This window comes from Lepisosteus oculatus, chromosome 25, assembly GCF_040954835.1.
Source record: "Lepisosteus oculatus isolate fLepOcu1 chromosome 25, fLepOcu1.hap2, whole genome shotgun sequence".
Taxonomy (NCBI): domain Eukaryota; kingdom Metazoa; phylum Chordata; class Actinopteri; order Semionotiformes; family Lepisosteidae; genus Lepisosteus; species Lepisosteus oculatus.
In genome coordinates this window covers 2,178,688-2,196,428 of record NC_090720.1, presented here as the reverse complement: position 1 = coordinate 2,196,428, position 17,741 = coordinate 2,178,688, and the positions used below count along the sequence as shown (strand labels likewise).

Below are 17,741 nucleotides of genomic sequence, written 5' to 3'. Positions count from 1 at the left end.
CAATCTTGTTAAAACATTTCTTAAAAATAAACTCTCACACTTCACTTAAATGCACTTCCAGGTCTCTATGAGTCTCTCCTAGCAAAACGTTTCAGTTTATCTCACCCCACCCATAGGAATACAAAATTAATGCAATGCATTGCCAAAAATGTGAGTTTTCAATGACATAAAAACACCAAACAAAATGTATAGAAACAAAAAAATACACACCAAAAACATACAAACGTTAAAAACAAATGTAAATTGCAAATTAAAACAAAACATATGCAACTAAAATAAAAGCCTTTTCAGTATGTTTCATATACACAGATAGTAATGCTGCACCTTAATAAAATATTATATCTGAGCATATTGTAATTGAATAAAATAAAAAGTTGTAAATATACAGAATCAGCACAGCGGGTATTTTTAGCCTGCATCAACCAGTATGGATTTTATTCCGCAAAACATAATTTATTATCTTCATGCTGTCTCAGTGTTCTTAACCGAATTTCAAGGCTTGTAGCACTCCTTTCATTAAAGCAGCCAGTACCTTATCAGGGGGTGAACAAATTTATGCAGCAAAGAGAACAGACTGAAGAGGCTCTGAACACTGCCATCATCACGACTTTTAAAATGACATGGTCAAAGGAAAAAAAATGGAACAGATTACATCTTTAATAAAAACTTCAAACAAAAACACACAAAACAAAAAAAGGCAAAAAAATAATGAGTGTTCTTTGTTAAAACACACAAAAGACTGATGGGTGTTAAGTCACATTTTTATGCGTTCAGTTTGAAGCCGCTCGGCACCGTCCCTTCGGGCGCTGAGGTCAGGAGGATCCAGCTCTTTTGACGCAGGTCGTCTGCTGTGAAGGATCGTAACGAAAGACCACCACGAGCAGGGGCTCCCAGGCCAGAACTGCCGCTGTGACCGGGAATAGCCACACACCGGGGGCAAGGCGCTCCTGAAAGCGCCCGGTCTTGAGTATCTGCCTCAGACCCGGGTGCGAGCACGGACTTACAGCCTTGTTCAGCACAGGCACGAGTGTTTCTCACTGATCTCTAAAGGGCACTGTTTCTGCAAAGCGGTGCTCATGCAGGCCGGTAGGCCCTCGCTGTGCCAGTCACCCTGGGGAGTGGGTAAAAAGCTGCAAACGCGCAGGTAATCGAATCGAGGCGGCCTGGCCTGCTCTCCGTGGGTAAGGAGTGCAGGAGGCCAGGCGGTCGGTCGGCGAAAGAGCTGGCAGCCCCTGGCATCAGCGCCCGCCGCCCCAGGGGTGGACCTCACCAACCTGCCCACTAAAATAAACCAGGGGGAGCGATCGTAGAAGGGGTCCTGGCCGTCGCCGCAGAGGTCGGAGCCCTCCTCCGTGCCGGCGTCGGAGCCCGTGTCGTCCACGAAGGCCTCGTCGTCGTCGAAGTCCTCCATCTCGTCCCGCCGCTCGTCCGCCAGCTCGGTGATGTCCGAGTCGGCCGTGGAGAAGGTGGGGGAGGGGGTGCGCTCCGCCAGGCGCTCGTTCACGCAGCCGTGGAAGATCGGGGAGCTGCCGCGCCGCGGGGGGTGGGGTGGGGGAGCAAGAATCGAGAAGAATTAACATGGAGAGGGGCACACCCATCCCTGCTGGGGGGGGGGGGCACGCGCTGTCTCCGGGGAAGACGAGCGGCGAGATGAGGACCCCAATCACGACAACAGCAGCCCACCTGAAGGATCTTTATCACTGCAGAGCTCCCGACCGCAAAATGCAAACCAATCCCACCTGCATTTCATTTTCCAATACAGGCATCTCTTCAAGATCAGATAACCTATCTCCGAACGGGTGATGGAGGTCTCTGCAGGAGCTGCTACTATTCTTGTTTTTGCCTCACACATGCTGGTACCTGCACGTAGGAAATCTGGAACCCGGGACATGTGAGTCCATTCTAATTTACATTCCGATTTCCTTCCATCCTACAGTGCCATATTCCACAAACTAAGCTAAGGATGTTGTCATATGCACAACAATCTGACTTACTAATTACTACTAATTACTAGCTGCTATCGGACCAACCTATCAGCATAGCTTTGTATTAAAGCTCCATCAGGAGTCTTCTGTGTTGCTTGGGAAGCTGCTGAAGTCCTGTGTCTAGTCACCTTGGAAGGGCTTTTCTTCCCCATTTATAAAAAAGTGAAGGTTAAACCGATTCACAGCAGCACATCTATAATGCTCGAGCAGTGAGCTAAATGCACTGGCAAGGGCAAAACCATATGTTTAAAACATAAAAACCCCCCAGGGGATCCACAGTATAGATGGGAAACATGACACAACACATAATAAATGGTATACAAAGAAACGGGCAAATAAAACAGTACTACAACAGTAAAAGGATCGTAAAAGCTGGAGTAGTTTATGAGATAACGGAGGATTAATAACAGAGGGTAACTAAGAAATAATCTACATGGCAAATGAAGATTCATATTCATTTAAACTGCATGTGCTTTCTAAAAATGACTGGAGAAAACCCAGAGATTAAACCAGATACAGGACTAGTAGAGAAGCAGGACAGTCCATAAGGTCTTTCTTGTGTTCTTAAGATCAGGGCTCAGTGGCTAATTAACCAATTAATTTGACTATTTTACAAGGAAAGAGGCAGCTAACAGAAAACGGAAAGCTACAAGTACAATACTGCAGAGATGAGACACTTTGAGATGAAAACTACAGAACTCATTACTTATACATTCAAATGATGTTCTAACAGAAACTACAGCCGTACAGAAATGCAAAATAAATAAACTCAATATGATACAAGCCAAGAAAAAAATAACAGCAAAAACGAAGCAACATGAAGAGACAACAATGTACTAAAATGCATTTGTGTGAATTATGGAAATAGGATTAATTAGTATTCACTGGTGAACCCCTTTTCATTACTGGTGTCATTTGCTTACAACAAAATGATACAAACACAGAATTCAACCGTGAAGGTGTAGTATCACACGATTTACACATTTAAATGTCTTCTTTGCTGACTTTGAGAATATTTTCCAATGATCTGATACTGGAAATAAACACAACTATATTTTTTTAAGGAGATTCCAGCGCATGGCCCTGTTTAATCCGCCACTCCTGTTCTGCAACAGCTCCTGAAACAGCTCTTTCCCAAACCAGCACAGCACAGAACTCCCAGTCCGAAACGGGGAACATCTGAACGTGGAGAGCGTGGGAAAAAAGCCCCCACCCCCCCCCCCGCTCACCTCCCTACGAGTTTGAACCAGTGGAAGCGATCGTAGAAAGGGTCGCTGCCCGTGAGTGCTCCCTCGGGGTCCTCCTGGCCGGACGAGGCCATCTCGCCCGCGCGGTCGTACATCTCGCGCATCTGCTCCAGCCGCTGCCTGCGGAGGAGAGCGGCACAGGTCAGCGCAGGGGGCGCGGGGGGGCACCGGGGCGCCGTGCGGCCCTCCCAGCCGGGGGCCCCACTCACTTGAGCTTCTCCAGAGACCAGTAGTGCGTGGCCCCGTTCTTCAGGTCCTGCACCTCCACAGCCACCACCGTGCGCGGGAAGGGCCAGGGGTCCCGCTGCTTCTCCAGCTCGGGGGGCAGCAGCTCGGGGGGCAGCGGGGAGTACAGCGTGTCCGTGAGCAGCACGAACTGGAACTGCACCTGGAGGGAAGCACAGGGAGAGCCCGCCCTGGGCTTTATCCTCGGGGCCCATTAGCAGAAGCCTGCTGATGGGCACCAGCGACCCAGGAGCCTGTCCCGGAAGCACAACACCCTGGGCGCCGCCCCGCCACGCGGCAGGCCAAGAGGAAACTGGAACACCTGGCTGCAGTCACAGTCATGCCTACGGCTCCCTGTGGTCATGACTGAGAGAAGCGGAAATGGACCTTCACTGTAGCTGAACCAGTACCCTGAAAGCCTTTCAGGCTGATGGCCAAGAAGTGCATGCGTGGAGAACCACACCAGCACTGAGCACATCCGCCAGCGGAGCACCATGCCAGAGACAGGTCAGCCTGTCCTACTGCCCTTTGCAATGCATCGTGGGAATGTCCCTACCGAAGTGATGCATCGTGGGATCTTCCAATCTACAAAACAATCTACAAGTCTGCCGCTGGTCCAGTCTTTTTCGAGCATGATTTACACTACACAGATGAACAGAAAATCAGCAGCACAAATATTCAGATCCCATGATGCAGCACTGGGGCAGGGATGCAAGATTAAATTCAGAGAATATCATTGAATGTTCAGTGTGATAACTTCATTGTTATAATGCTTTACTATATTCATTAGCGCCAACACTATAATGCTTTTTTTCTCCCTGGAAATTCTATGAAATGGGTATTATAGGTACTAATTCTACTAATTGGTATTAGTAAATACTAATTCTAATGTGTATATTATAACAATGTTTTTATTTTAACATTGTTAAAGAACTTCTAAATAATAACAAAAATCAGTGACCAATATTCTGTCTTAAGAGAGACAAAGAACAAAACAATACACTGTTAAAAAAAATGAATAAAAATAACCCCTGCAAAGTTTCAGAAGCAATGTTATCATCCTAGGGCCACTTTCACTCCAACTGTCACTTCGCACCAAATTAATCAGACAAGTAATGGATCTGTGATCAAAGTCAGGAAGAAAAGAAATTGCTCTGCTCCAGAAAAAAACATACAAAATTAAACCTCAAACACCCTCCGGTCTCTCAGTGGGTACAGATGTCACTGTGATTCCTTTTAGCCTCTAGAAACTGTCGTACAACAGGGAAAAGTCAGTGTTTAATTAGTGCTCAGAGGCCAGAAGATCTCAGTGCTGTTTTAATCATGAGAGAAATACTGTATTCTTTCCCTTTTGACCAACTTAAATGAACAGACCGGTATTCCTCTCCCATTACAGTGCTGTACAGATTCAAAGTAATTCAAGCCTGAGAAAACTTTGCATTTAGCAAAAATAGGTTTATTTTTAATTTATAAGGCACAAAGAAGGATTAGTTCCTTCATGATATTGCCATTTTCTGGGAAAGCCTAGTTCAAAGTAACTTCCAACCCTGCAGCCTGTATACAAACCACAAATAAATTCCACTGGGCATCCACTGACACCACTGCATGTCCAGAACCTTCATGTCATGAGAAAATCTGCGGCTGCTCCCAGCTACCTGAGCCAACTGGGTTTCCCAAACGGAGGGCCTCTTGCCAAGGCAACAAACAGACTGTGTGGTCAAAGCAAAACGAGTCCATCTTGATTTTGATCATTTTTCTCCCTCAGGAGATAAGACCTTTGCCATGACCCCATCAAGAAAAAAACTACACTTTGTAGTCAGAACAGTTCTCATGCATTGGACTAGACGTGAAGCTACTATAAAAAAAAAGACACATTTCCCCGCACAGCACATTCGCAGACCTTCCCGGCGTACCTTCTTCTTCAGCTCGACGCTGATAGCGTTGGCCTCCTTCAGATAGACTGCGTTGCCCCACAGCTGGTCCCTGAGAGACGTGAACTGGTGATATTTCCACTTCCTGAAGGCCCACTGTGCGAGCTCGATCTCATGCTGGGTCCAGGTCGCTGGGGAAAGACAGACGACATCAGAAAGCTCTTCCAGCGTGCCCACCCCCACAGGAAGCACCCTGGCCCAGCTGGCACATCATCAATATTTACAAGCGTCAATTAGAGCATGACACACTTGCCCTATACATATATGCTAATCTGTCAAAGATACCACAAGGTTTTTTAACAAACGAAAGTCCAAACTACAGGGAAGCGCTTTGCAATACAAGAGCAGGAGGTGCATCGTTATGCAAAGGGTCCTGGGAGTCAAGAACAACCTACTCAGCCATGTGATTGAAGTCAAGAGCCTGGCCTCTTTCAAGAACTGCCAATCAGGACAGGAGGCACTGCTTTACACAAAGGGTGGTGGGAGCGTGGAGAAAGCCGCCCAGCCATGCCGGTGAAGTTGATAGCCTGGCTTTCTTTCAAGAAATACCCGGATGAAATCCTTCAATCATTTACTAGCACCAAAATAGCCTCCTCTAGTTTGAGACCTTTGTTTTGTTCCTCCTCACATGTTGGCCTCCTGCTCGTTACAGGCGCCGGCAGTTACCTTCCTCCTCCTCCTCCTCCTCTTCCTCGGGCGTCTCGGCGGCCAGGGAGCGGGTCTCCACCTGCTTCTGCAGCGCCTGCAGCTTGCTCTCGTACACCTGTCGATGACACAGAACACACGTGTAGAGAGAACAGAGGGCAGCGCAGCAGGAGGACGGCCCAGTTCCAGGGAAACAACATAAAAGATCAACCGCAGTTGCGTTATTTTGTAGTCCTTCTAGATCAGGAAGATTCGATAAAAACAAAACAAACAAAAAACAAACAAACTAGCAAATCACGGAGCATCTGAATGCTGCGCTACAAAAGCGGAACAGGATCCTTGCTGAGCAGTTTGTTTCAGTCACTGGAGGAACTTCCCTCCTCTGCAGTAGATGCTCTCCTGCTGAAATATGTTATTTTGACTCAACCCCCTCCTCCACCCCATTTCCATCTTCTCCAGGAGACCATACAACCAACACCGTCCATACGTCTTTCAACACCAATTTCATCCCCAGGAGAGGGAGAGAAAAAATACCACACCAGGGGCTGGAACTGGTTTTTAATATCACGGTGCTCTGATTAGCACATGACAGGACACCTTTAGAATTACACCCCACTTGGAAAATGTTTGTGGCCAGATAGTGGCATCTCCACTTGTGTCTGTCTCTTTGGCGGAGCAGGCTCTACCCTTTCACACTGGAAAGAAAGGTTCTTGTAGGAGAGCACCTACTGTACTCAGTGGGGTCACCATTTAAATCTCTTGAGTCTCCAGTGCCTCTGCACTCCGACCATGATGTCTTGTAAAATGCTGAGCATGCTCTATTGCGGCACATAAAGGACGAAAAAAGTCTTGATTATTTTTAACAAAAGCACTCCAAAACTCCGTATTCTGTATCCTAACCATAAAATGGAGTTTTCCAGGATGTATTAGAGAAAGTGAAGATTCTTCCTGATGAACTCTTCTGCCGTGTTAGAAAATCTGGCCATAGCTATCTCATCGTTTCCCTGTGTCCTCCTGGGCTCCACAGAGGTGGCTAGCTAAATAAACAGAGGAGTGGCCAATTACTGCTCCAGAAAAGGGAATAAAATGGAGATCACAGTAAAGTCTGAACAGTTAAAACACATGACAGGCTCCAAGATCCTCCCCTGTTGGGAATCTGCACTGCAGAAGGCATGTCCTCACGGGGGATGGGTCCTCTCTGACAGAACTCCCTGTTCACAGACAGCACTAACTATCTCATGTTTGGATGCAGCATTCTTCATACAGCAGACTATAATGAACATGGGGGCTATGCTGCTTGTTGCCATCTGAAAACACCGCTGTGTTTAAAGTATGGGGAATTTAAGGACCACCAGGGATGGCGATCTTTTTTTATTAGCAACAGCGAAAAATCAGAGATGGGTGGAATTCTAAATAACTCATTTTCACATTCAATAACATTCCAAACGAAAGCCACTATTTTTAGATGAGTGTTGTATTCGGAAAAAATATTTTTTACCTTAAATGTTTTATTTTTTCGATTAAACAGACCTTTCTGGAGACAGGTCTACAGATTCAACATTTTGAACTTAAAACACTCCTTACACCACCTGCGGTACGTACTGTATATTTAGTGGCAAATGAGCTCTGTCCTGTATTTACATGCAGATAGTTTACAGAGGTAAGTGTTGAGAGCTCATGGCTTTGCTCATGGATTCACTTCACAGATTTTTCCCTATGAATAAAATGTTCTGTTCTTTTTCAGTCTTCAGTGGAGACGCTGCATCCAGAACACCGAGATGCAACACAGATCACAGATAGCATACATGACATGTAGCCAAGACTCAGATTTCACTATATTCACTAAATATATTTTGTTCTACTATTTGCTGTAAACAGATTTTGTTTCCCTATCTGCTCTGCAGCAATCAAGCCGCATTGTTCAACATCTGACTGGTGCCTCTCTAAGAGCTCACAAACAAAACACCTCAACTTGCTAAATAAGGCATTTGTTTTTTCAATGGAAGAGCTTCAGTGCATTCATGGTGCAACAACCTTCAAAAAAATCTGAGCACTTATGATCCATCATGATCCATAAGCATCATCTTACATTCAACTGAAATGTCATTTTGTATTATTGCATCATTACCATGCGATTTATTGTGGACCACAGATGTTTCACTTATGGACAGGAATTCCTTACAAGCTTAATCTACTTCCTTTGACGGCATACAGTAACACAAAACTGTTACTGAACAGAGTGGTGTTAATGTCATTCTAACTTATCTGAAATATTTTGTAATATTCTAGCATATGTATCATTATTTTTTTTAACCATGGATAAAGTTCTGAATTATATCCTGACCCTAGGTCCTGGAAAGGTTTTCCCCCGCAAAAGCATGTGATGCCATACTGTTGCACGAGTGTCTGTAGCTTTGCTTGGATCGGGGGGTTTTATCTGTGAACAGGACTCAGGAAGGGCACTGAGTCAGAGTTGTAGCAGCACCTCTCTGTAAGGCAGAAACAAACCAAGCAGCCGCCTGAAGCAAGCTGCAGAGTACAGTGTGTTTGAACAATCCTCCTCTTCCGAAAAAAAGAACTCTAAACACTGTCCGACAGACAGGAAAGGCTTGTTCTTTGAGCAACGGCAATTTTGGGAAGAAAGTGTGATTAGTGCATAAGCAAGCATGAGGCAAAATGTGATAAAATACTTGCCAGTTTTATTTCACTTGGTACTCAGTTAAGAACAGAAACAAACAGATGAGACTCATAAAATAGCAGAGCCCTAGTTAACAACCATGTTGTCTTCTGCCACAGAATACTCGATTGACTCCCAAACGGCCAGGACAGCGCGATGGAAGAGTTTTTGGAAGCACTCGATCGTTCCACAAAATTTTCTTTTTGTAGATAACAAATGTACAACATTGAACAAAGATGTACAATGAAGACCTGTTTCTTCACATACATATAAAAAAAACATGAACATTGCCTATATCTGATTTTATACAGAGGGTTTCAAACTGCGCTTGGTTAAGCTGTTAGCACCATAACATATAGTATATGGGAAAATAACAGTATGCTTGAGTAGTAGAGGTATATTAAAGGCATAGTAGATAGTAGGAAACAAATTGAAAATGCATGCAGATAGGTGCTAGAATAAGCATTTTGCATGATAAAGAACCAATAAGATAAATTATCTGAAAGGCACAGGTGGGCATGAACTTCAAATGGGTTATTGCTATTTGGTTTGCAAATGGCACTGAACACTGGTGCAAATATTAAAATTGAATCTCTCTGCCTTGAATTCACATCGTGTAGATCAATAAAAATACGACACTGACATGAAATCCTTTGCTTTTAGCTCCAATAATACTTTTAAGCAATATAAAAATATAAGCGCCAAAAATGCATTAAGGACCACTCCTCATACAAAATTCTAAACGGAACTCTTTAGCTTAAAAAATGCTTAAAACATTCTGGTTCAAGACTGAAGGCACATAGGAGACCTGGCAACACCTAATGTTCAAATCTTCTCTCAAATCAAACAGACGTACAATTTGGCAGGATAAAGAAATGAGTTGTTATAGTTCTGAGAAAAATTAGTAAAACAGGCTTAGTTGTAATGAAAGGCTTAGATGTAATGAATTAGAGAAGCTTTAAAACTAATAAAAACTTTTAAGAAGTACATACAATCTTCCTTTTTTTGGAGTTTTTAGAATGGCTGCCTAGTAACTATGGCAACCTCATGCTCTGTCCTTTCCTGGAAAGTTTCACTTTATCAGCTATCTGGGACGACAGATTCCTAGACAGCCGAACTGGAGTCATATCTGAGCTGAGGTTCAGAGAGCACTGGCAGTGTTATCACACTGTATGGGACCACAGCTACTGTCGCCCTGGCAACTGCAGGCCTTCTCGATCTGGAGAGCTGAGCTCTTCCAGGTTTCTCAAAGGCTTTGGCAAAGTGATGCAGGAGCAAAGACAACAAAGGTGTCAAATTAGGCCTGAGGGCCAGTTTTTGAATCCTTCAATGACAAAGGCCTCAACTGAGTGCCCAGACACAAGCAATCAGTCACAAGCAGAAGAAGCCTTACTCAGGTACTCCAAACACACTCCACAGAGATCCAAGGCTCCATTATCACCGTGTATCATTTTCTCACCTGCGGAAGATGCACAGACTAATTACGGCCCCCTAAACTCGTGACTCACTGAACAGCTTTCTGTGCAACCTCCTATTCTTGATCTCAGTGTTCACCTCCACCAAGCCAACAGCTGTTTGGCTCAGGATCTTGGGTTTCCAAAATCCACAACCAACAAAAACTAAAAAGGCAGACCAAGGGTCGCAGAACAGACCACTTCTCACAGACCCGCGCACACCAGGGAAGAACCATTTCGAAAAGAATTTACATTTTCACACGATGCGTCCGCGTTTGTGGCCTGCAACACAGCAAAGGCCCGGTATAAATTCTTATTAATACAATGTTCGGTTCTTCCAGAATTTCTCCATAGTAATAAGCTGAATTTTTTTTCCAGTTTTTGTCCTATCGCCGGTCATCAGGTTGTTTTTAGTCAGCATCTTATTTATCATTCGCTGCCCCTAACGTTCCTTGGCGACTCGTGCAACATCGCTCATCTCTCCTGGAGGGTAGCTCAGAGGCGAGGACGGGGTTCTGTATTTTCTCCTATTGATTACTACATCGCCTTACTCGTTGGCAGCTAAAAACTGACCCTAATAAGCTGCAACATCTTTAAAAGTCAGTGGCCAGAATTTCTAACTTAAACAAAATCTTGTGATTATTCTCATTCCACACTTAGCATCCCCACCCAAGAAGCAGGTTTAAAATTCTGCTTCTCAATGCTTAAGGTTCTGAATGGATCAGAACCAGACTACATCCACAATCATCTTTTCCTATATACTCCTCCATGTTGTGGACTCTGGACTCCAGCAGGGTCCTAAACTAAGAGGTGATCTTTTGGCACCCAGAGAGTGGAAAGATCTTACAAAAAGGCAACAGAGACAGCGACACGGTCAGCCCCTTTAAAACTCAACAGCAGGGCTTTTGGTTGTGGCTTTTTATTGTTTGGAGTTTTTGATGCTGCTTGTTTTTTTTATCAAGCTCTTGCAGAGCACTATGGGATTGTTTTGACAGGAATCGCACTACATGTAAAATGATTTCAACGGAGTTCTCAACATTCCTGAGGCACTCACTGAAACTGACAGGACGCGCACCAGACAGGGAGCATCCCTGCTGTTAGATGCCTAATATTTTAATATTCCAGCTGAACATAATTGCAAAATACCACACTGAAAAGTATAAGAAAGAAAAAGAACAGAAAAGAAATTGACTCGAGCCTCTTTTCAAGTGCCTTTATCCAGCTGAAGAAGTGGGACGTTGTTTTCTCTTCTTCGTTTCTACTGTGCGGTGATGACCTAACCTCGGCTCATTCAGCACATTCATTCACACAGCTCCCCAATCCAACCTCATGAGTGCAGAATTATGTTAAAGTCCAATTAGCACCTGAAAACTGCCAGTTCTGCACTGACCCAGGCTCCCCAACAGGATCTCCCAGCCCTCTCTGGCACTTGGGCACTTTCCCTCCGACCTTTTGACAACATACAGAAGCCAATCCGAGTATTTGTGCGAGGTTTCGTATGCTTTCATTTCTATTTTAAACCCTAATCCAGACAGCCACATTTGGAAAACAAAATGTCCGATTACTTCAAGACATCTATTTCCTTCAGAAAACACCAGATTGTGGCGAATGCCTGAGGCACTGACTGTCTTTCAAATTGAATACATCCTCCTGCCTGTTAGAACCGGGGTCGCCAAACCCGGTTCTGGGGATCCCCACCCACTGGCCTTTACTCAGCTCAGCTCTTTACTTCATGAAATCCTTAATTCAAGTAACAAGCTCCTCGAGAGGAACGTTTCCTCTAATCAAAGGTTGGAGAACTTACTGTATGAAGTTACTTAGGAAACAAAGACCTGTAGTGAAAATGTAACCTCCACTTCATATAGGAGTGGAGACCAATTAAAGAGTGCAGATTCATTTGCTATTATTAGGTCAATTAAGTACTCAATTATACAACCAAGAGCTCAGCTGATAACCAGCAGGTGGGGTGCCCATTAAATGAACACTTGTATACCACAGCTGTTCTTTTCCACTCCCCTAAACTTCACGTCTCATTAAAAAAAAGGAAATGTGGAGCCTTAAACATATATCTTGGTACTGACAAATTAATTTGAGAAATAAATGAATGAAGCCTTTCCGTTTGATCAGTTCAGCATGCATAGAAATTCAACTTACACTGGGATTGGGTCTGCATGGGACAAGTGTGCTTCCTCAACGCATGTGTACAAATATGTTTTCACCATCAGGTCTAAAAGCTATGAGCGCCATAGATCTGGAAGACGCTGTTTTCAGAAAGAACCCAATTTAAAAAGCTGACATTCCACATGATCTCTGAAGTTACGAACACCGTCAGCGTTAGCAGAACCGATGGGAAGATGAGGTTTAGGCTGCGCTAGCAAGCAAATTGTGCTTCTTAAATGCAAAGTTCAAATCCGCACCGACCATCGACAGTCACGCGCCGCTCAAGTGCAAGGCAGAAGTCGCGGCAGTGGAGTCCGAGAGGCAAGCGGCGCTGCCTGGCGGGGCCCGCCCTGCCCGCGCGGTCACACCGTCGTTTCCCGGCCCGCCTTGAGGTTGGGCGCGGACAGCTGCCGGCGCATGCGGGGGGGCGCAGTGAAGCTGCTGTAAGGGCCGGGCCTGTCAGTCTGGGCGCAGTGCCGCGGCCCCCCGAGACCCGCGTCTCCGTAAGGGCTGGCGTAATAGCAGGGCAGAGGCCGCGGCGGCGGCGGCGGGGGCTGATAGTAGCGGGGCTGCGGGAAAGCCGGGAGAGGCGGCGGCGTCTGGAGCCCCTCGGACTGCAGGGACTCCGCGGAGCCGGACGCTTGGCGGTGCAGGCCGCGCGGCTGGCCGCCGTTCAGGGAATTGCTACGCCACCGGCCCGGCGGCTGCGGGCTCTTGTAGCCGGGCCTGTGCCCCAGGCCGTGCGGAGCGGAGCCCGGGTGGGGGGCGCCGTTCGGGGCCTGCTCCCTCGCCTCCTCCTCCGGCGCGGGCTCCTTGGGCACCTTGAGCTCGATGACCTCCTCGTCGGTGATGATGATGTGCGTGCCGGGGCTCCAGGAGCTGCGGTGCTTGGGGTTGCTCTTGAAGGGGAAGCGGAGCTTGCGGTCCTCCGGCGGGATGAACCGGTGCGGCCCGCTCTGCCGGCGCAGCTGCTTGGAGATCTCCTGCTGCTGCAGGTTCTTGAGGCGCACCTGCTCCTGCCTCATCCAGCGCATCCGCCCGCGGCGGAAGGAGGGGTCGTCCCCCATGAGCTGGGACACGCGCTCCTCCTCCTCCCCCTCCTCGCCCCGGCCGCGGCGCTCCTGGTTCTGCTCGTTCAGGCGCGCCGTGCTGGCGCTGGCGCTGGCGGCGGAGGGGGGCGGCCGCTCCTGGGGCTGCTCCTGGGCGCCGATCATGGGCAGGACCCGCTCCATCTTCAGCATCTTGTTCCTCAGGGCCCGGATTTCTTCGTCCTTCATGTTGTTCTGCTTCTTCACCTCCTGCAGGATGTCCTCCAGCTTGTCGATGTGGACCCTGAGGTCGTCGACGTCGGTCACCCCCCCCCGGCCGTTGGCCATGACGTCCTCGATCCGCTCGTCCCCCACGCCCACGGTATCCCACACGTCGCGGGCCACGGCGCGCCACGAGTCGCGCTCGTTGGGGTCTTTCTTCCCATACATGCTGCAGAGCTCCTTCATCTTCACGATGGCCAGGGCTTCGATCTCCTGCCTGCAGTGGCGGAAGTCATTGAGGGCCACCTCGTAGCAGATCTCCTTCACGGCCTGGATCTTGAGATCCGAGATGGTGACCCACTTGGAGTCCTTGGTGATGCGCCTGCGCTGGGGGATCTGGTACATTTTAACCGGCTCGCGCTTTTTGCCGCTGCTGGGGAGTCCACACTTTTTGACAATGGTTTGCAGCTTGCTGGGAGGCAGCTTCTCCCTCAGGGAGGTTATTAGTCTCCAGCTCTCTTCGCAAGACCTCTTGTCTGAATCATCCCCACTATCAGAATCTCCGTCCTTAAAAAAACAACAGAAAGGAAAACCCCCAAAAAAATGCCCCAACAAAAAAAGAAAAATTACAATGGGAAACCAAAAACGTCAAAAATGGCTTGAAAAATCAAATCAAGAACATATGCAAGACAGGAACCACTAATGCAAAATGAACAATTTTGACATAGAGTACCATGTCCAGGGCTCAGACTTTTTTTGGGTGGCAATATATTCATCATTTCAGTAAAACAGAATTAAAACTGTAAAATTAAAAGTGTCTGACATTTTCATTTCCTGAATCAATCACATTATTTGACTAATTTTTTTTAATTTTCCTCAGGAAACATAGCAGACCAGAAAAACAAACTATCTTCAGCTCGTTCCTTCTAGTTATGAATAGTTAAGGTCATTCTTTCAAGGACAAAGGGCAGGGTACACCTTTGTGAAAAATAAGTGGTATATCTATAACCATAATTAATATTAATTAACATTCATAACTGAAACATTGTGGTCCCTTGTTTTGCATATTCTGGGCAAAAAGTAAAAGCGAAGCATGACCTTGACGATTTGAAATAATAAAAAGTTCAGGTGAAAAATGAAACAGGAAAAAAATCCTTTGATTTTTTTTTAAAGTTTATCCTCCTCTTAATGTTTTTTTTTTTAAAGCTGCACCCCCAAAACATGCTACAAAAACATGCAGAAAGGTGGACGCCTTCCCCATTTGAAGTCCATGGCAGGAAGAAGACACGAGTGGTTTAGACTCAGCTAGTGTTAGGAGCAGGTTAGTAGCACAAGAGCACTATACACAGGGTTAACAACAGCCAGAAGACAGTCTGAAAAGTGGTTAGGAAGCTGGTTAAGACTGTCGCTAAGGTGAACATTACTTCAGAGATAATGCAGTTTCTCATTCTTATCAAAAATGCACACAGCACATAGAATATAAAATTTAGAAAAAACAACAATGAAAAAACGGGTGACCAGATAGTTACGGAAAGGTCATGAGTGTAACTTAACTCAGTACACAAAATGTTTAGAAACTTCACAGCCCACTTCTTCATAACCATTTCAACAGCATAGCCCTCTTCCTCTGATATCACACTCACGTTACGTGTTACACAAAAATGAAAAACTAAGTCAAGAGACTAAAACAATGAGAAACCACATTGTCACTAGGCTTGAAACAAAGGTGATCTATTTTAAGCCTCTCGGCATTCCAATGCATTGCTTTCATAGCCAACTGCATTGTAGAGCTAAAACATCCCGAGAAAGTAAAACAGAATGAAAAAGTAAAACACAAAATACCGAAGCCAAGTACTTCCTAAATGCTGACCAGCTCAACAACATTTAGTCTGTATGTATTCTAAAGAATCTCTACTTATTAATGAAACTGTTAAACAAACGCACAACGATAGTACAATGATTGGTATTAGATATAAAAAAAACCAAGCAAAAATAGCATACTGGAGATAAAAAGATATACAGTCGTAAGGATGAACAGAACTGAATATTATGCAGCTTAACTGAAATATTAACTAAAGCCAAACAGTGGTGTTTAAAAGAAAACAGAATCTCAATGAGTATCTGTAAGTCAAACAAGGAGTCAGTCTAATTAAATCAAGTAGCTGAGCACATAGTTAATTTCCTTATTGGGTTTATCATTTTGTAATGAAACTTGCAATGTTAAATACACAATATATATACTGTATAGTAAACCTGTATTCGCTGTACAAATAAAAATCAATACTTTCTCAGCCTCTCATTTGCAAAGTTCAATATAAATCTGAGGAGAAAGATCAGGAAAAATGGATCAGGATTTCAGATTCTTTCTAAAACACAACAAACTATAAACTGAAGGCAAACCAACACTGACAGAGGCAGAGAAAACACAGCTGCCTGTCTTCTGTGCGTTTCAGTCCTTTCAGTACAGATTCCCATGCAAGAAGACAGGAATTGAAACATGCACTTGATCACAAAAGGAGTGTCAGGAGTTTACAGACCAGTCCATGACAAGAGCCAGAGTGCAGAATTAGTGATCAAATGTTTATCAGAGCAAGCATCACAAAACAACAACTCCCAACTGGTTGACAACTTTAAAAAAAAGACATCTTCCTCCAAAATGAGGAAAACAGTTTTCATGGTAGAATGATCAGGGACTTAATTCTTAGAGAAGAATAAAGCAGGTGACTCTAAAAGAAGATTTGTGCTTCATCACATGATGTTTTTAAAAGAAAAGTCAATGGGTAATTGAGGTTATATTTGAACCTTAAATCTGTGTTCATTTTTTTATTCCCTGCACTGAAGCAGAGACACACACGTTGATTAGCTATCACAGATTGCACACGATATGAGCTATAAAGTTACAATTTCAAACCTTTAGGACCATCTTAAAAAAACAGGCACACCACTTCCATTTTTCTAAAGTGAATATAAATAGCAGGTGTACACTTACCAATCTCTGCTGTTCAAGCAGCTGATCTGCTTCTTCTTTCTCTTTTTTGTACAGGATCTCCATTTCCGTAAGTCTGAGAAAACAAAAGCATTGATGATGTCTGTGCATTTTTTTTGCTTTAAAATTCATGCAGTTTTCTACATAGCAGAACTGCGATTGACAAAAAAAAGAAAAATTAGCACTTAGCATTCAGATACTGTGAGAAATAACTTCTTAAAAGAGACAGGAGAATTCAGAGGATTTTATAAGTGAATGATTACACAAAGATCAACAGTAATTATACAAAAATATACTTTTTGGTAGGGTTAAATACTTTCAGTTTTGTTCAGCTTCATTTCCGAACATCTTGAAAATGGGTGAGGTGTACCTGGTACTACAAAGTACCCATGAAAAGGAGCTCAATTTCTTTAGTCATGAATACAGAAGACTATAAGAGGATTTGACACAGGTGCTTAACATTCTGAATAACACTCAGACTGGACTGCTTCAGGAGTGAAAAGCAAGCAAGGACAAGAGATCACAAATGAAAAGTAAGAGAGTGTGCAACTTGGACTATAAAACAGGAGGCACTTCTGCGCATCGGGGGGTCTGGAACATGTTGCCCAGCCACAGACACATCTGGAAGGAATCCTTAGCTTAATAAACTATTACCAACCAACTGAGCAAGACTGAACAAGGCGAGATCTAATGGCCTTCTCCTCAAATGTACCTGTTATACTCTTACTATTTCTGCAGACATTTTACTCTGGAAACAACTTTATTGTAACAGCACGTGACTTTGGCCATATTTAATAAAGTTAGACAACAGGGGGATGGATGGACCCATTGAGTCCCTCCCAGAAATCCTGCCACAGGCTCCTGTACCTTTTCTCCATCTCCTGCTTCATGTCGATGCCCTGCTTCTCCAGCAGCTCCCTCTGGGCGAAGGTCCAGTCCACGGGCTCCGAGGGCGTCTCGGCGGACGGAGTCTTCTCCCTCTCGGCACGCGCCTGCTCCGGGTGGTTGAACCGGAACACATGGTTCTTTCCCATGATGATCCGGTTACCTAACAGGACAAACAGGTAGATGGGGTTAGCGCTTTATACGATACTCTCCACTGGGGGGAAGGAGACACCCTGCAGTGCTGAAAAACCCAACAAGAACAGTCTATCCGGATCTCAAGGATGCTACGTTGGTAA

General features: G+C 45.1%; 1 protein-coding gene across 17 annotated transcripts in view; it reads right to left on the bottom strand.

Moving 5' to 3' along the window:
• The window catches only part of kif1b (kinesin family member 1B), a 92,970-nt gene that overhangs the window by 25,523 nt on the left and 49,706 nt on the right, over window positions 1-17,741 (bottom strand). For 12 of the 17 annotated variants that reach the window (XM_069183665.1, XM_069183667.1, XM_069183672.1 and 9 more), the window contains 7 exons: window positions 17,428-17,608; window positions 16,564-16,636; window positions 6,055-6,151; window positions 5,371-5,519; window positions 3,442-3,620; window positions 3,215-3,352; window positions 1,275-1,526 (listed from right to left, as the gene is read on the bottom strand). In XM_069183665.1, coding sequence (XP_069039766.1) covers window positions 1,275-1,526; window positions 3,215-3,352; window positions 3,442-3,620; window positions 5,371-5,519; window positions 6,055-6,151; window positions 16,564-16,636; window positions 17,428-17,608 — 1,069 coding nt within the window. The remainder of the gene's footprint in view (window positions 1-1,274; window positions 1,527-3,214; window positions 3,353-3,441; window positions 3,621-5,370; window positions 5,520-6,054; window positions 6,152-16,563; window positions 16,637-17,427; window positions 17,609-17,741) is intronic. The other 5 variants (XM_069183674.1, XM_069183683.1, XM_069183678.1 and 2 more) reach the window with 1 other exon arrangement.